The sequence below is a fragment of the Rana temporaria genome, chromosome 5 (assembly GCF_905171775.1).
Source record: "Rana temporaria chromosome 5, aRanTem1.1, whole genome shotgun sequence".
In the NCBI taxonomy this organism is placed as follows: Eukaryota; Metazoa; Chordata; class Amphibia; order Anura; family Ranidae; genus Rana; species Rana temporaria.
Genome location: NC_053493.1, coordinates 337,474,945 through 337,494,927, shown reverse-complemented (window position 1 = coordinate 337,494,927; position 19,983 = coordinate 337,474,945). Strand labels below are relative to the sequence as shown.

General features: G+C 37.9%; 1 protein-coding gene across 6 annotated transcripts in view; it reads left to right on the top strand.

The window, feature by feature from the left end:
• The window catches only part of EYA1 (EYA transcriptional coactivator and phosphatase 1), a 125,788-nt gene that overhangs the window by 36,400 nt on the left and 69,405 nt on the right, over positions 1-19,983 (top strand). For 2 of the 6 annotated variants that reach the window (XM_040354397.1, XM_040354400.1), the window contains 4 exons: positions 314-459; positions 2,565-2,702; positions 13,277-13,359; positions 13,867-14,050. In XM_040354397.1, coding sequence (XP_040210331.1) covers positions 314-459; positions 2,565-2,702; positions 13,277-13,359; positions 13,867-14,050 — 551 coding nt within the window. The remainder of the gene's footprint in view (positions 1-313; positions 460-2,564; positions 2,703-13,276; positions 13,360-13,866; positions 14,051-19,983) is intronic. The other 4 variants (XM_040354399.1, XM_040354401.1, XM_040354398.1 and 1 more) reach the window with 3 other exon arrangements.

The window sequence follows — 19,983 nt, the reverse complement described above, 5'->3', positions numbered from 1 at the left end:
ATTGAACCAGTCTATGCTGCCCAATATTCGGCCCCTGTGAATGGTTCTCTAAGAAAATTTTGCTCACTGATTATTCTCAACTCTTTTAGTTAGCTACCCCAGTGTATTTTGAACCAATAGAATTGTTTATCGCTCACACATTGTTGTTTATTGCATTACATAAAAAATAGTTTAGATATCTAAAAGTAAATGTAATTGTTAGAATAATAATATATCACTAATAATTGAGTGGAGGAGGTATACTAAGGAGAATCTTAATATCTTGCTAATTTTTTTACTGAAGTCTTGTCCCTTTTTTGTTGTATTTTTATAGCAGAGCTTACCCACATATTCTGCCCACCCCGTCTTCACAAACAATGGCAGCGTATGGGCAAGCCTCATTTCCCACAGGAATGCAACAAGCCACAACCTATGCAACGTACCCCCAACCAGGACAGCCCTATGGAATTCCTTCTTACGGTAGGTCACCTATCTTAGGCAAAACTCTTATTCATTCTGTTTTATTATTTCTCTGCTTCCATTTGTTTTTTCTTGATAGACAAGCAAATATCTTTCATCATTTAACATATAATAGCATTCTCCATTCTATAACAAAATATCATATATACTAATATATACTTTTCCCCATTTGTTGTAAAAATTAAGATACAATAATAGATCTGAATAAGAGCATGGCATACTACACTGTAGTTATGGGACACAGAACCCTTCAGCTGTTGTTCAGCTGCAACTCCCAGAGATCTCATGGGCTCTGGTAGTTGATAGAGTAAATGGTCTTTTAATAGGGTGTGGAGTCTTGAGAAGTTCAGGCATTCTATTCATAATGAGCAGCTGAAATAGAAAAGGCTTCATGTACTATTTACAGCATCTTGTAAATTCTTTATTATTTGGACGGAACTGTTATTAAAAATGGGCAGTGCTAAGATGTGGAGGGTGAATGCTCTGGAAATTAGTTAGGCATAAGAGGCAAGGTGAGACATTTATATTTTTGCCCCAGCAAGGTTCTAGATAAAAAGGGATTCACACCCTGCACGGTGGCAGGAGGCCACAGTGTAAAGTTTCAAATCTAAAAGTAATTTTAAATGTATTAAATCCATAGCTTTTATTGTAATATTACCTGCCAATCCTGCCATTGGGGTCCTTGTTTAGACACTTCCTAAACCCTTTGTTTCCCATTTGCTCTACTATGTTGTTACTGTTTGACATGCGCTCCTGGCAAAGACTATAAATAGCGATGCTCACAATCAATGCACAGGCTGGTTCTGCTGTTGTCACCATCAGGAAGCCAGCCAAGAGCAATGGCTTACAGCTGATGCTAGAGCCACTACTTGTAGATATGAAGTAGTAGCAGAAAGGCTGAAGGAGATCAGCAGCACTGAGATGCAAAAAAAGCAGGAATGAATCGTGAAAACTGCATTTTCTAAAAGAAGAATATATATATTCTTATATATTTAAGATACACATCATGTTAGTTTTTTTTTTTTATTCTGTAGTCGGAAAGGTTTTGTTAGGATTTCAAATCGTGGCAATGACCTAAAGAATTTTGCTTCCATCTGCTGAATCATATACATTTGTAAAATGTGTAATTTCTTGTTGATTCTGCAAGTAGCAGGAGGAAAAAAAGACAAACATTTTAAATGACCAAAGTACAGCCAAAGAGCAGAACAGTGGAAAAAGTCAATGGGCATTGCCATTTTGGCCATTCAGAGGCATCATCCTATAGAGCAGGGGTCTCCAAACTTTCTAAGAAAAGGACCAGTATACTGTCCTTTAGGCTTTAGGGTAACTCAGTGTGAGTTAACTATGCCCCATTGTTGGTGTCAGTTAGAAGAACAGTGCCCCATTGTTGGTATCAGTGGGAGGAATAATGTCCCATGTGTGGTGTCAGTAGAAGGAATGGAGGCCCGTCATTGGAGTAATTTAGAGGAATAGTGCCCCGAGGGCCAGATATAGGCAAGCAATGAGCCCATGGCCCGCAGTTTGGTGACCACTGCTCTAGAGTAAGCTCTTAGACAGAAACGTACCCATGATAGACTCCTGCAGCATGGAGGCAACACAGGGGCATAGGAAGGGAAGTAAAACAGGAAAAAATCCTGTTAGCCAGCAAAATTAACAGAATTAAACCTTATTTCTAATATTATAATATAACCAGTGGTTATTTAAACTGGGTAACAAGGAAGGTTTTGTCTAGAGGACCTTTTGTATTTAGTATAACACTAACATGTAGAAGAAGGGCAGCTAATATCTATAAACACCCATATACTATGTAATGTAAATCAGTAAATAAAGAACTATGGCTACATAAGACACATTATTATATCCTAAAAGGCAAATATCCATCAAGAATCTAAACAATCTAAGAGCAGCTGGTAATTTTATTTATTTCCATTTAAAATGTTCTGATTGTTTATACAATATTTGCTTACTTTCAGTACCTAGTAAAGATAGATCCACTATAGTAGAGCAATATGTTGGTTTTGTTCTTTTTCTGAATTTAGCAACACTTTGAAATTACCATTTGCCTAAGTTTGGACATGCGTATCTGATGTCACTAACTGATTTAGGTGCATTGTGGGCAGGCATCAAGACGGAAGGAGGACTGCCACAATCACAGTCACCAAGCCAAGTTGGATTTCAGAGTTATGGCTCAAGCTTTAGTGCTCCCCAGCCCGGACAGGCCCCATATAGTTACCAAATGCAAGGTAAGTGAATACTTTTGATATGGCTGTACCTGTAGATACATATGTAGTTACATATGATGTTTGGTGTGTGTTGCCTCTACATCTGCTTACATTGCCAGCTACAAGGGGCAGGGTTATGGTTTAGGGCTTCATCAGCTAATTGGTTACAAAAAAAAGAAAATTATATTGATGTGGAACTGCAGACAAATATGAAAAAACTTTATTTATGTAAAAATAATGACTTTTTTTTAAATACTACTGCTATAATTGTCTAATGTCTATCTTCTTCTGTAAACTTCCCACAATTCAGCAGATGTCAGACTGGGCATGAATTGTAAGCCCTGTGAACCAATTGGGTTATATTGCTCAGCACTGTTAGCCTAAGCAAAACTACAAATATTGTGGCAGGTGAAAAAGTTAAAATGGTTGTAAAGGTAGAAGGTTTTTTACTTTATTGCATTCTCTGCATTAAGGTAAAAAAAACCTTCTCTGAATAGGATCCCCCCAGCCCCCCTGAATACTTACCTGAGCCCAATCTTGATCCACCACTGTGCCCTCCGCTCTCTATCTCTCTCCTTACTGACCATGGAGGCACTAGCGGGAGCCATTGACTCATGTTGCTGTCAACCACAGCCTGTGAGGAGAGGGCAGGGGACAGGGCCAAGATGCACGGATCAAGATCAAGATTACATGAGTAGCCCCAGTGGGAACATTTATGAATACAATTGCAGTTTGTTTAGAGAGTGGTCTACATCACCTTTAGTTCATAAGACTTTTAACAAATTTAGGAAAACAGGTATACCTTCACAGATTGGTTGCAGACATTCACTAAACAGAAAGTGTAGCCACACTTACAAACATTCAGCCTCAAGTAGTAGAACAATAGTAGAACACATTTGCATAGTGAACAATTTGGAAATACGTGTCCCCCAGAAAATAAACATTACCTGTTTTTTGTTGTTGTCGATTGCGGTTGAGGAAATGTATAGGACAATGGCATTATAATAAAAGTAATAAGCATTCTTTCTGATAAGGGAAATTTGGCAGTCCGAATATATTGTGTTGTCCCAGTTAACTAACCAGCTTCTTCCTTCTGTCCACATGGGAAAAGCTGAAGTTCTTCTTTATGATATATTAAATCTGTGTTTGTTATTATTAAATACTTTAAATCTGTATTTGTTTAATTTTATTTTTTGGTACTATGTTGTCCATTCTGATTTTGCTTTTCAAAATTTTCTATCAGATATGTGTGTTCTTAGAAAATAGGGACTTTGCTTAATTTGCCTCTAGCAACCAATCTGTTTCTCTTTTTTTTGTTTGCAATTTTCTCTAAGAACATAAAAAGAAGTCTAACAGATTGCTATGGGTAATACACAAAGCTGTTGTGTCAGTTTCAGCCATGAGGCCCACTGCTTGGCAGGTCTTAGCGGCGGACTTGCTGGGATTAGTAAACCACATTTCACTATGAGAAATATTGCCAGCTGCTGTTGCTAGCTTTTTTTTTTTACTCTGGAATATCCTATTTTTTTATGTTTACATTGCTGCTTTCTCTGTAAGTTCAGTTTTTGATGTCCTGTTGAGTAGAAGAAATATCACTTCTGTGTTGTCAGTCTTAATGCATATTGATCCTGGGTTTGTCAGGCTCTGGTGAGGCCTCTGTACCTTTGAACTGTTAGCTGAGCAATCACAGAGCTGCTGGGCTGACCATCTGATACAGACACACTGCTTGATGTACTTTACAGATAATAGAAGTGAAAACAATTGATGCCCTTTCAAAAGTTGCTCTTTTTTTAAATGGCTAGAGAGATAGGGTTGTAGTAAGTGCCCGAAGCATGGGAATACTGAACGAGGAACTTTTCGATCAGTAAACATAGGTTCACTGCCATCTTTATTTCCATTTTATTAAATTTTTTAATTTGTTGAAAACGTTGGACTTATTATGTTTAACTGTCTAGTAGATATTTAGTGTCTATATTACACATACATATTAGACTTTATCGGAAACAGTGATGGGTATACACTAAAAGTCAGCTGTCAGTTTTGCTATGGCATTTTATTTTAAAAACCAGCATATTATTGCTAAAATTAGGCAGTTATTTTCCTATTTTTCACACATGGGTGCACAGTGTTTTATAAAACAACTGCTCTATTTTGCTTATTTGAATTGGGATTATTGGTATAAAAAAAATTTAAATATAATTCAATTATAGTGATTCAAAAATGTGATAAAAGTAGTTTTAGTCCTAAAATATTTTCATTAAGCCAGTGGTGTAAATTGTATGCAATACTGTACTCAATACTCGTAAGAACAATTTTCAATTCATTTACTTCGAGGTTTAAGGTAAAATTATGCTATTAGGGATGCTTACTATTGCAAAGAAGTGCAATATATTACAGCTTTGCACGCTGATGTTAATTCTATTCTGGAAATTATATTTTCTTCCTTCTCCAAGAAAAATGATCTGCTTTGTTTGCTTTAAGAGACCTTTGAATCCTTGCTCTGCTTTGAGGTCCCTGTACAATTTAAGGGATTGCTGTAGCTGCTTATGTGGATATAAGGCTTAAGGATTGTCGCCAAGACGTAATGTGGTTGTAATTGAAAATTATACTTTTTTTTATAGGTTTCTGTTGCTTATTGTTTTATTTTTCTGCCTAAGCATATTTTAATTCTAAATATGCATAGTTTTCTAAATACCCGGTACTCAGTTTGCCTAAAGTTTATTGTAATTAAGAACTAGCCTGTATTCAGAAAGCCTTCAGAATCTGTAGACTGTCATTCAGAAAGGCCAACTGTTCCCCTACAAAGTCTACAATGAAAACAGATTTTCTGGAAAGTACTTTATGTTTGTGTCTAATGGCCAGGAACCGAGAGAGACATTTTAAAAACAGTGCAAATGATGTCTGAACAGCAGCAAATGTGAAAAGGGAAAAGATCTGGGATTAAAGAGCCCATCTGGCCTTCATAGACCTTTCCCAAGAGGACGGCACTAACTTCTGCCTCATATATTGTACGCTGATGATAGACATAGCCCATGGCAAGGGGGCTGATTATAGGAAGCAAATGAACTTCTGTTCGAAATCTCAGAGTGAGACCCGTAATGTGGCTATCCGATTAGATGTCCTAAAAAAAAAAAAACAGGCATTCCCAGAAGCCAAATTGTATTGTTGTGTGGCTCCTTTTTCTGTATTAGAAACAGTATACGAGTGTTGTTGGAAACTCAGGCATAGTTTCGCTGTATGTCACTCATGCCCTGAGAGTTCTGTTGTAGTTCTATTACAGTATGTGTTTATGTGTTAGTTTTATGTTATTCTTAAAATATGTATCTGTGCTATTTTCTTTAGCTTTTCTTTATATTAACAAGGCCACACCTCATCGTGATATGCATTCTAATTAGTTTTAAGTGCCTCTTCAATTAGGATTCTTGATTTGAAATTCAGCTGCTAAATTTATTTCACTGTTAAATTGTGAAACATATATTTTGCAACACAGTACAAATTCCATAGCTTCAAAGAAAAGGGACGCTAAATTAACAGTAATATAATTAAAGGTTAATATATATGTGTGTGTTCCTACATAAGTAATGATAGTACATTTAAATACAATAATACATTTCTCATGTATTGTACATATGTTACAACCCTTGCATACATGTTTGTAAATTTGTCAACATATGCAGTATTAGTTTAATTCTAGCTGAAGTGATAAGATTATTGTCGCTGTAAAAGTATTGTCTTCATGACACCAAAAAGTTGTAGGGCATAAAATATATGGTACTCAATAACGTTGTAAATCAGGTTGTTTGCAAAAGAGTAATTTTCATTGTAAGTTTTATTAACTTCAAATACCAATAAGGATCAGCAGGAAAAAGAGTTAATGCCCCTAAATCTGATTGGGTATTTTGAGTAAGCAATAAAGTGAAAAGATGTTGCTTTAGTAAATCAACCTCAGTGCCAAGCAATTTTGTTTGGTGATGATTTATTGGGTAATATTTAGCAATTCCACTAAAATGGATTTGTCTTAGAAGTAATTAAAATATGATTGAGTTTACAGAGTAACCTAAGGCACTGTTAAGCTAACCAAAGTGGTCTTAGGAGATGTTTGTACACATAAGAAAGATCAGAGAGACTATTCATACTAAAGATCTTTATGTAGATGGATGTTGCCAGAAATAGTAGTTTGTAGTTTGTAGAGCTGTCTGTTTTCATTTGGATGAGTGGTCTTTTTACAGGTCGTTTTATCCATCTTGAGGTGATTTAAAAATCATATATAATTCACATGCACTATTCCTGTGCTTGGACGCATCCGCTAAATAGAGCAACATTGCATGTGTGTTCTTTGAGCATGATTTTTTTTCAGCAAAGATAAGAGTTATTATTTATAAAGAAATCTTTTATATGAAAGGTTGTAAAAAATATCATACACATTTGACAAGCAATTGTATGTGTATGAGTAGCCTATATGTAATTAAAACAATGACAATGATCTTATGTTTCAGAAGGACCAACCCAGCCAAACAGCCAGTAGGACAAGTTTAAAAAACTTTCCCCAATCTCTTATTTTTGTCCTTACAAGCTTGCACAGGATTCACTTCCCTGCCTGTGGATCTTCTCACCTCTCTCCGGTCATATGGCCTGCTTCAGTCAGCAAAACCTTATTTTATGGTGTGCTCTGAAGAGCATAAACTAAAGTTATTCATATCATAGATAAACAAACAACTACTCTCCCTAGTTTATGATCATCTTTATTTAGTGTAATGGGACAATTTTAAATGTATTGATAATTAATATAAACATATTTAATTCCATGAAATGGAAGCCATTGGCATAAGATAACATTTAGATGATCTTAACTTCGATTTGTTTATGTAAACAATCAGTACACAAACATGCATGCTTGCATTTGGCAATCATGCATGTATAAGAACGTAGGCTACTTTCGCACTGGGGTTAGGGTGCGTTGTCGGTAAAGCGTCACTAGTTTTGGCGGCACTTTACGTTGTTTTAGCAGAGCTTTTTGGTCGATAGCGGGGGACTTTTAACCCTGCTAGCAGCCAAATAAAGGGTTAAATAGGCTTTGCAGGCCCTGCCCATTAATTATAATGGGCAGGGCATTTTGGTAGCGTAGTATACAATGCTCCTTCACTGCCCCAAAGATGCTGCTTGCAGGACTTTTTTTCTTGTCCTGCATGCACACCGCCCCAGTGTGAAAGCACTCAGGCTTTCACACTGGGGAGGCATGGGAGGCGCTTTTCAGGCGCTTTGCTGGCGCTATTTTAAGCACTAAAATGTCTGAAAAGCGCCCCAGTGTGAAATGGGTCTTATGCATACTCCCCTGGCACTGACACTATAGCAATTGAGCTGATGCTTTTTCAGCTGACATCTGCATAGTAGACATTGTTGTAGGCTGGATAGAAGACAACATGATATTAAGCATCTAAGCAATTTTTTATATTTACTAAATGATGGTTTGGAGAAATAGTAGTTAAACCTTTATGTAATTACCTAATGCAGCCACAAGTCAATACGAATATAGTTTCATCATAAGTAGGTGGACTTTGATGTTTAGAACACTTATTTCTGTGTGGATGCTATGGGTGGCTGCACAAGCCTGTTCTTGTGTTTTGAAATATTTTCATGTGTACTGACAGAACTACCACCAATGCAACCCACACTGTGACTACTGGGCCTAGGTCAGGAAGAGTGGGGGGTCAAGGACCCTGAAATGAGAATTGTTGGGCTGCAGGAAGCTCCCCTTGTGTGTCCTAAGTTTTAGTACACTCTGCAGAGTGACAGCGGCTGCCTGATGTTGGAATGCTGAACACTGCTCCACCAAGCATCATGGGAAGTCATTATAGATCAATGCCTCCTTCGATGCCAAACAGGTACAGACACCTGGCTGACTAGTGAAATCCTATTTTTACTCCTTCAATCATGTGGCCTATTAAACCAATGGAGAGAAGACAAAGGGGAGGTTTTACTTCCATTTCCCAAGGGGGTGCCCATACTGACAGCAGTGGGTGGGTGGGTAGGGAGTGGTAGAGAGGTGAGTGATCTCTATTCAAACTGTTCCCTGAAAGTTCCATTGTCTCTACATCCTCCAGCTCCCAGCCCCTCTTCTCCCCCAATGACCCTTGCTAGCCACAGCAGCCCCATCCCCCCATTGTGCCTTCACGCTAAGTCTATCAGCCCCACAGAGCCCCTGTAGCTTTCTGCAGTACCCTCACCCCCCCCTCCCCATAGTGCCCCCAACCCCAGGTCTCCCCTCCATTTACAAAGTCCCACAGTCTCCTACTGTGTTCTTTACCCTGCTGCAGAGCCCCTTATATTGTACTCTAAAAGAAGATACTTCAAGGGCAGAATACCGTTCCCTTTATATTTATTTATTTAAGTGCCTGGGAGTAACTTCTTTGGAAGCACGTTTGAAGACAAGGACTGGAATAAGTGAACATCCAGACCCACTCAGCATTTTCCTGAGAATAAAATCCCCTGGGACAAGCTATTTTAGCACTAATCTGTGTCTCCTTTGAAAGAAACAATGATGAGTGCTGCCTTTCTTTTGTCTTTCAAAGCTCCACATAGCCCCCCAGAGAGTCCCCCAGTCCCCCTTAGGAGTCCCTAATATTTTATCTCTTACATCAGAGTTGGTGTTTTTCCTCCTACATTTTTTTCGCCCACTGACCAAGGACGAGGGTCATTTTTACTGACCACAGATGTTAGGACATTTTTCATTCTACTGACCATTGAGAAGACATTTTTTCCTGCACCAGTAAGACCAATGACAAGGCATTCTTCTACTGACCACTGATACTAGGGCATTTTCTGCTTCTACTACACACTGATAAGACATTTTTCACTAACACCAGCAAATTTTTCTCACACCACTGGTCACTTACACCAGGATATTTCATCCTCTCACTAACCACTAATACCGGGGTATTTTTGTTCCCTTTAAATGCTGATACCAAGGCATTTTTGTTGTCCTACCGACCACTCATGTGATGGCAGTTTATTTTTTTCCACTGACTAACAGGCTTTTTCTCTACTATTGACCACTGACACTGCAGTATTTTTTCCACCTGTTGTTTTTATTCCCCTCCTGACCACTGACACTAGAGCATTTTTTCCACCATTTTTAAACAATGACCACAGGGCCTTGCACCGTGGACACATGCTGTTGGGGAGCCCATAATTTTTTTTGCAATAGGGCAGTATGGGTTTCTATTTATTATGGCCCTGCTCACGTGAATGATGTTGCTCAATATAGTTATTTCTGGTTTGTGGCACAGGTGCTGCATTTGGTAGTTTGCTTATCGCTAAGTGTTCTTTCTTACACTTAACAGTACTTAAATCTAAACAAAAATCAGCAGATTAGCTTTGCGCTTTCCACAAAGTATCAGAATAAACTCAGTGATGCGCATGACATTTTTTAAAACAACAAAAAAGTAATATACTTAGGTTTGTTTAAGAAAACTAGTACAAATGAAGCACAGTGCTTCTGCCCACAGCAACCAAGTTCATTTTAGAATTTTCACACAAAAAAATTAAGCTAGATGCTGGTTGGCTGTTATCTTCAGCTGCACCACCTCGCTCAACATGTGATAGAGAAGCTTTTCTGTATTTTACTAAGCAAATGACCAAAGGCTATTTGTGACCATGTGAGATTCCAGGCATTCTAATATAAAGCCAAAGGTTTCTGCAGTTGTACAGCCAGGTAATTCAACAGAGAATGAGAAAACTGCATTCCCTGTTTTTCCTATCGGATTATAATTCTTTAAAAATACTTTTTTTTTTTAAATAAACTTTATTAGGTTTTCCAACAAATAAAGTCAAAAGCTAAAAGTCAATAACGAATACAAATCTGTGTAAAGTAAATCAAAAGCATTATCATGCAGCATGGGGGGTATTTTTTTTTTATCACAATTACATCAATCGCATCTTTTAAGAAGTGCAAAAATAAAAGTTGCTCTTAGGGCCATGTCACGCTAGTGATCCTGTCACTGGCAACAAATAGCCCACTCACCTCTTTTCTATGGCATTGCTATTTAGCTAAATGGAACAAAAACATTTTTCAACTTTCAAAATTACTAATTGACATTAATTCTTGTCTGGCCATGTATTTGCACATGTTGTTCAAAATGGTCACATCACTTGCATTGTTATGGCCATAGTTCTATCCTTATAATAATTTGGTCAGTGTAAACATGTATGATATTTTCAACCACATACAACTGTGTTTGCTAAATATTAAAACCCTGATAACTGTAAACTTTTTCTGAATCCATGCAATGATAGAATTGTATAGTGGAAAATGTTCTATTTCATTTAGTATCGGCTAATAATAATAATAGTAATAATAATTATAAAAATAATAGGAGTATTGTCATAAAAAGGGTATATATTTTTCTAGTGGAAACATCCTCAAAGCTTTCCTTTAGCTTTTCCATTACAGCTGTTAAGTAAAGCGTACAAGAAAACCGAGGTCACGTTTCACAAGGTACCATGGGAACAAATCCTTGCAGAGGCCAAATGTTTCCCTAGAAATCCTGTACTTATTCTAGGTCAATACACTGTGAAAAATAAACACAATCCAGTTTTACTCTCTATAGCAGTCCAGACCTTCCAAAAGGTGAGACATTTGTCGCAAGAAGGTTACCTATACTCGCAACTTTGAAATACTTTCTTCTTTTTATGTGATAACCATAAGCCAAGAAAATAGGTGTGATGGAGACGTGCTTCCTATACTTTTTATTTTCTGCTTGTAATGCCTTTGATTACATTTATCATCCTTCTGCCTTTGTCTGTGTCTTTCTGCCTCTTTCCTATACATATCATGCTAGTTTCCATGGGTGATCTGTACACACATAGTACCTCTATTCGTACAAACAAAATGGCTGTTAAAATCACCCTATGCTAATTACTACTGCTATTCATGGAAAATACAGCACCATAAATGACACCAACCTCAGAAGAGAAGTACTTTGAAAATATGGAATGTCTTTATCAAATAATAACATGTATTAATAGTTACAACTATGTAATGAAATGTATCAGAACACTATGGGGTTGATTTACTAGGCAAATACTCTGTGTACTTTGCAAAGTGCAGTTTCACTTTGCAAGAGCAATTGCAAGAGCAAGAGCAATTGCTCCAGAGCGTAGTAAATGAGAAGAAGCTCTGCTGACTTCCATCATCCTATCATGTGCAAGCAAAAATGCATGTTTCTTTTGCTTGCTCATGATTCTTTGCAAAGTGAAGCTTTACCTCATTTACTAAGCTCTGGAGTACTTTCCAAAGTCTTCTTGCCTTTAGTAACCCTGTGGGTTGAGTAGATTACAGTACTGTATGTAAAAAATACACACCCCCCTTGTCCCTAGTGGTCTGCCCAGCGCCCTATATGTTCTTTTATATAATAAAAACTGTTCTTTCTGCCTAAAAACTGTAGATTGTCCATAGCAACCAAAGGTGTCCCTTTATGTCAAAAATGGTTTTAGAGCAGCTAGAAAACAGCGATAATAAATTATAATCACTTGCAGAATTGTGCGATAGCGATTTGTGGGGAAATTTGTCATAAAAAAATAAAAGTAATGACAGCGACAATTCTGAAACTGAGCAAATTTCAGTGTTTTGATTTGATTACATTATTGAATAATTTTTATTATAATTATATTATTATTTGTTATAATTATTTATAATTATTTATTATATTATAATTTTGTTTTTAAAAAAAATTCATACCCGGGATGCCTACTAGACTCTTGTTTGGTCAGATTTAAGTGAGTTATTCCTAAAAATTACAGGCCTACAATATAAAACGCCAAATTTCCTTGCAAATAATGGTACCGCTTTCAGCACCTAAAATCTGAAATAATCATACCGTTAGGGAGGTTAATGAAAGTACAATATTTAGCAACTTATTGCTACACTTAGAGGTGCCTCTCTTCTCTTTTATACCCTGTAAATAAAATGCTTTGAAGTGCTTTGGATTACAAGCATGTTTCTGGAACAAATTATGCTCGCAAAGAAGGTTTAACTGTATAACAAAACACTTTCAGTGGTATTATTAGCAGACCAAAAAGGAACATATAAGAGAAGTTCATTGTTATGAAAAGAGATAGTCAGCATCCCCTTGCTGCTTTTTAAAATCTTCAGAATTTATTGGTTCTCCATAAAAGACAGTGTCAGGCAGAAAATTTTAAAGTGTTTCAGCCTTATGGGCCTTAACACATTTTCACCTGCGCACCCATCAGCTCTGTAAAATTCCCTCATCTTATTGGGTTGTAGCACTTTACGTCTGCTTTATTTTAAGACCATTGTTAACATGCATTGGTAACTATGTAGTCAACTGACTACTGTATCTAAATGAAAGGGATTTGACATGAGATCAGAGTCTAGTCAAACATCCATCAAGAGGCATAAGTGTAAGCGGGTGCCATTTCCACATGGATTCAGTCATCAGGGTTTGTCCCTTCCTTGTACATGTCAGAAGCCACACTTTTTTTCTGCGAGACACATGGAGCCTATTGATGTTTCAGTCTGGGAGGTCTGTGTGTACACACATTTCAGTAATTTGAAGCATTTTCTCCTTTCATTTCAGGGAGCAGTTTCACCACAGCATCAGTAATCTATGCAGGAAGCAATTCACTCACAAATTCAACTGGATTTAATAGCTCCCAGCAGGTAAATTTTGGGGAAAAGAGGGATATTTCAGTTTTGCACAAGAAGCCCTTTTTTCTGTCTTCTCCTTTCTTTTTTTTTTTCTTGCTGTGATATTTACATTAATGATTCTATGGTCGTGACGTTGTCCTTGCAACCTCAGAGAGTTTTTGCATGCTGAGTTATAAATCCTGTCTTAATTCCGTCGCTGACAGATGTGCTTGCAGTAAATGTTTTCTGTAATGCGACAGAGAGGTACCATGTGTTTGGCCTAGCAGCATACATTTGTATTGCATCTGCATATCAGATCATGTTTAATAGATACATTTGTGGCACATTTAAGGCTTCAAGTCTAGGACAGTTATCTATTTATATGCACCAACAAGCCAGCCAATGTATTCCATGTGGGAAGTTATGTCAACATATGCTTGTAGTTATATTTTGGAATGTTCACTCTGAAGTAGCAACATGTTTAACAAAAACTGCTTTTGTTGCTGTTTCTTTTTTTTTTTTTTTCCGTGTGTGTTCCAGGAATATCCATCTTATCCCAACTTTAGCCAGGGTCAGTATGCACAGTATTATAACAGCTCTCCATACCCATCACATTATATGACAAGCAGCAACACAAGCCCCACAATTCCTTCCACTACGGCCACATACCAGTTGCAAGAGCCACCATCTGGTGTCACCAGTCAAGCAGTAACAGATCCCTCAGGTAATTGTCCTGTTATTTATCCGTGTTTTATGGACATTTTTAGCTGGGTTAGTTAATGACCTTCTGCTGTCTGTCAATGTGTCTGACAATATGCACATATCATTTATAAGTGCTCACAGGCACAACGATAGCCAATTCCCAACTCTTGTTTCTGTTAGCATTCTTTTCTAACACAGTTTATTTCATGATATATTTACACCATTTCTAATTGCTTGAAAGAGTTGTTGAGAGAGTTAAACGGTATATTCAATTCACATTTTCAGAAATGTATTTTTTACTTTCTCTTTACTTTACTGTAGTCTGTTTGCCATCAATTTGGCTGAAGTTGATATTTATGCAAGTCAGGTCTATATTTACCATATTGGTAGTTGTAGGCCAATGCCTAGGGCAGTAGGGAAAATTCTTTAAGAGAGAAGGCAACGCTCTAATGTTGGACACTGTCACAAAAGCAGTTGGTGCAGATGAGCCAAAAGAAACAATTCTGCTACTTGATAACCAGCATGGCAGCTGAATAGTTCTGTGGAGACATTAAGATGAGGTTTGATCCAGAAAACATGGGGAACAAATCGTTGCTAGCCAGGTCATGCCTGAATTTGGTCAGGTTACCTCACCTATCCTCGATCATAGCATTACAAAAGACAAAAACATGTTATATTATGAACATTTTATGTGAATGATATGTGTGTAGTGAGGCATCTGGAGGGCAGTAAAGACTGATTATGGGTAGTAAATGAAAACATTGCCAAATATAAACGAATAGTGAATTTGCATGTTGAGAGAAGGGAGAATCGTGCAAGGGTCTGATCATTCATTTCTCAATGGTCAGAGCTTTTCTACATCTAGCCTTAACAGAGTCTGTGGTGGAGGGGAAACATTATATATACCTGCAGAATCCTCCAAACTTCCAGTCATAGTAGATTCTTGGGTCATTCTGACAGACAAAGTTTGGGCTCTTCTTTATAGTGCCAAACTTTGCCTTCCCCTTCCTACCTCCTGCACATTCCTTTTGGCCAGTGAAGCTACCCATCAAAGTGATGGGCCAGTATGAATTTTTGCGGCCCAGGGCTTAGCAACAAGCTCCAACACTACCCAGAAGCATTAGAGCTTTGCCTCTCAGATTGGCTTTGAAGTCAGCCACTATGGTGGGCGATATTGGAGACAGCTTGCAATTATGTTTCATGACCGCCCCCACCTCAGACATAGTCTCTTTTAGACTTACGTAAGCAACAATGCATGATTAATAACAGTGTATTCTATGATAGATGTTAGCTCAGGTGATCTTGTGTTTATCAGGTCCAGTTTTAGGTAATCTACGTGCATTATAGCTTGGTAAACTATATTGGTTAGTGATTAAATAAAGCACTTTTTAAAGTCATCATGCTTATTTATTATTGTGTAGAGTAAACATTTCCTATTAAGCAATCGGAAATGATATCTTAACTGATTTTGTTACATTAAATAGAAATGTTAATGGCTATTTTGGCTTACTATTTTTTCAGCATCCTCACTGTTCTTTACACCGGTTTGAGCTATAGTGAGCTATAAGTATTATGTTCTTTTCTTGGGCTTTTGCCATTTTTAGCTTTGTGTTTCTTTTCTAGTACAGGTTTTTGGTGACCCAAACAGCCTACATGCTAGCTATTGGCTACCATCCATAACACTTACATAGTCAATTTCACTCAGTGTTGCCTGTAGAAAAATACTTATTGGAATTCTAGTCTCCTACAAGACAGTTGTTCCTCATGTTTCAAGGTTGAGTGGAAAAGTTCCTCTGTGATACAACTGTTGAATTGCAGGGGTATAAATAATATGTGTTGGTACACAGCAGGCAAGCATGTTCAGTCCACTTGTAAATGAGAGCACAGCTGCAGATCTGCTATTAAGACACAGGCGCAGTGGGTTTTGGTGCCCAGATTGGAAGTTTTTTTTCAGGAAATAGAGCTTGTAAAATAGGTTAACACCCGACTTCAAGTCATGAGGAACAGCTGACTTGGACCTGGTTTTAAGTTCCCGACACCACACTGGCTGCCACTTGTAAGGCTGCTATTCCTTATAGCAGGAGGCCTTGAAAGATAGTATAGCTGTTTATTACGAGTCAGTGGTAAGTATATTATCCTCTGTTTGATTCCAAGCACAGCAGGGAGAGAAGCAGTATCTGTGTATGCTTTAAACTTGCTTCCAATAGACGCTGCTTATAAAGGTGATGAGAAATGTCTGAGAGCTCTCATTCCTAATAAAAATGACCATATGTCTAGGGTAGGTATTTGCTATTTTGCTGTCTGAAGCTAATTTGCAAGGGACACAATACATTTGTATGCCATTACTGCAAAAGACATGCTTCCTTGGTGTTATATGAGTGGTTTACCTTCTGGTTAGAAAAGTTTGTTATATCCTTTAGTTGTTCATGCTCTACACCTACATTTACAAAAACATTTCAAACATTTTGAGGAAAATATCTTTCATTTCCCGCAGCCTTAGGTAAATGTATTTATTTTATGCCAAGGCTGCAAAACTTTTTACCATCTTTAAAAATAGATATAAAACTAGGTCTATGTTTAATTTATGGCACAGACATGAATACTTCTTCTACTGTTTACCTATCTTCTATTTAAAATACAACTGCCCAAGAGAATTATGTAGGCTGTCATTGATAAATTATACTTTTGAGAATATTAGTTTTTATTCCATGATGCTTTGGTGTCATTTGTTTCTGACTTACTGGCCTGGAACAAATATAAAGATAAGAAATTTTGACACTTTGCCAACACTCATTTACAGCATGCTTGTTCTTGGTATGTAACTCCAAACCTCCAGTCAATTAACATTTTCAGAAGGGGGCCTCCATACTTCTCTCATGACAGGCATACTTTAAAGCAAAACTTGCTCTGACTTATATGGCATGGGTGCATTTGTATATACATATATTTTGTATCTCTCTTTTCATGCACTTAAGAAGATCTCAAAAGTCATCAAAGAGGGCAAAAGTGTTTTTTAAGGTTTACTGTGTGCTTTGGCATCAAGAGCAAAGGAGATTCCCAATGCTTTTATGTATGGAGGAAAATGTTACTCACCCATGTGACAGGCTTAAAGGGGTTGTAAAGGTTTGTTTTTTTATTTTCTAAATAGGTTCCTTTAAGCTAGTGCATTGTTGGTTCACTTACCTTTTCCTTCGATTTCCCTTCTAAATGGTTTTTTTCTTTGTCTGAATTTCTCACTTTGGCCTCGTACACACAATAGATTATCCAGAGTACAACAGTCTGAAGGACCGTTTTCATCGGTCAAAACCGATCGTGTGTGGGCCCCATAGGTTATTTAAACCCGTACATGCTCAGAATCAAGTCGACGCATGCTTTGAAGCATTGAACTTCATTTTTTTCAGCACGTCGTTGTGTTTTACGTCACCGCGTTCTGACACGATCGGTTATTTAACCTATGGTGTGTAGGTGTGACGGACCATCAGTCAGCTTCATCGATTAACCTAGGACAACGGTCCTTCAGACCGTTGTCCTCTGGTTAACCTATCGTGTGTACGAGGCCTTCCTGTTCCTCCTTAATAAGTAAGCTGTTCTGGCTGACTAACCCCCAGCCAGAATAGATCGGATGATGGGGGCAAGCTTACTGAGGAGAAACAGGAAGTGAGAAATTCAGACAAAAAAAAAGATTTAGAAGGGAAATCGAAGGAAAGGGTAAGTGAACCAACAATGCACTAGCTTAAAGGAACATATTTAAAAAATAAAAAACAAACCTTTACAACCCATTTAACCAATCACCATTGTCACAGGGTAGTAAAGTGTAAGTTACAATTTCAGGGAAGCTAAGCAGAAGTGGTGCCTGCACTGTTCTGTGTTATAGTGAATTTGATGCTTTGCTTTTGCATGACCAAAAGATAGATAAAATTAACAGTACAAGAGTAAAAATTCCCACAATAATGAAATGTCTGCTTATATTACGGTTTGGATTGTGAAGTTGCTAATGGGGCTGATTATGGGGTAAAAGGGAACACAAAAAACATTGATGGTGGTTTCAGTGGTTTGAAAAGTGTGACTACGAGTAATAGGTTATTCTTAAAAATGCACTTGTTTTTTGAAGATTTAAAGATATTTTGTTTTCATATGTACCTTCATGAAAGTATAATCATTTTATTGGAACCTGTGATAAGAACTCGTAGTTCTGTTTTGTGGTATGAACCGATTGCAGTGCTGTAGCAAAAGTGGACGCATTGAATGTCTGTGGTGCAGTTGGCTGTGAAAGAAATACATTCCATAATAAGCAGTCAGGAGGTTGTCTGCGAAACAAGACCCTTGTGGGATGATGCTTTTTCATTCTGTTTTGCAAGAGCTTAAAGTAAAACGTATGTTCTGCTGAGGAGGCTGCTTTGTATGTGTATAGTGAAATCCTCACCAAGAGCTTATTTTTTTTTTCTAACATTTGAGCCACAGGTGGATTTACTGGAGAATAACTGTCAGACATGAATGACACATTTGTATATTCTTCCTCTAATGAGATGGGTATATTCTGTTTCAGAATAATCTCAGTTTCAAAGGAAACCTGCACTGATCTGTACCAAGAGTAGATGGAAGCTTCCATAGTTGACCTTTTCTCCTGAAAATGCTATGTACCTGACTGTCATACTAATCTAATGACTCCAGCCAAGTGCTTAGCTATAGCAAAAGGGAACAGAGATATAGGAGGCTGCAATTTTAGATTATCTATTCTAATTCTTAGCCTCCTCTGGATTTGTGTAAACATTTGAAACATGTCATATGTGTGGTAGTTTTAACTTATGTAAAAATATTTCATTACTAACCAGATCTCGGAGGCAGGTTCCATGTTAGCTGTGGGCATCTGAAGCCCCCCGTCTTCATTTCCAGGATTTCTGAGCGTGGCTCTACCTCTTCCTGATAGGTTGCTATAGCAATGTCAGCTTCAGTGGAAGTTCCCACTCCCTTGCTTTAGCAACCTGTCAATCAGAGGACAGGTGAGGTGCAGGACAGAAAGGTAATGGAAGTTCTCCCATTTGCATCATTTCCAGTCTGCAAATAGCACAAGATTTCTTAAGTAGGCGATTTGCAAGGACTCCTGACATACATGACGCTGCTATTCCAGGAGCCCTTGCGAATTGCCTAGTGACTTAATCGCCTAGGTGGCTGCTGCCAGAAATGCGGCTGAAATAAGAATAAAAAAGGTATTTACATACAAAAAAATTATAAAAAATGTCCACTGGGAAAAGCATGCTCAAAGGGGGTAACATAGATAGCAAGTATATAAAATGGGTGGAACTCCGCTTTAAGTTTTCCTATACTTTTTTAGTTCTATCCTGTCGGAGATTTGCCTTCATCTATCTGATGAAACCATTGTAACTGTGGCAAAAAATCTCTCTAGTGGAGATCCGTTAAGCAGTAAAACCCAATGGAGGTTCCAATCCTCCCGCACTTACCAAAATTAAAACGGAACATTTTGGCTGGGTATACAATTTAAAGTTGTTGCAAAAGATTTTTTTTTACCTTAATGCATTCCATGCAGTTCCATCCCCCTACACACATATAAATACTTACCTGAGCCCCAATTTGATCAAGCACTGTGCATGTCTACAGCAGCTCTTCTCCTCTGTCTCACAGGCTTGGCTCGGAGCAGCAGGAGCCATTAGCTCCAGCTGCTGTCAGTCAAAAGCCTTAGCCTTATTCAATTAAAGGTATATTTGTCATTTATTTTAAAGCCTAGTACTCACGGGTCGAACGTCGGCCAGCACTGGCCAATTCAATAGAAACCTGCTGACATTTGGCCCGTGTGTATGGCAGCCGGTCTGACAGAAGGCGGCTGACTTCAGTCGAAGGCTCATGACCAAAAAGGGTCAAAGGCTCGACCAAAAAGGGTCTGTCGACCGTCTCCCGATCAGCTCTCTCAGCCACATTGACCGGTGTGTTCTGGAGAGG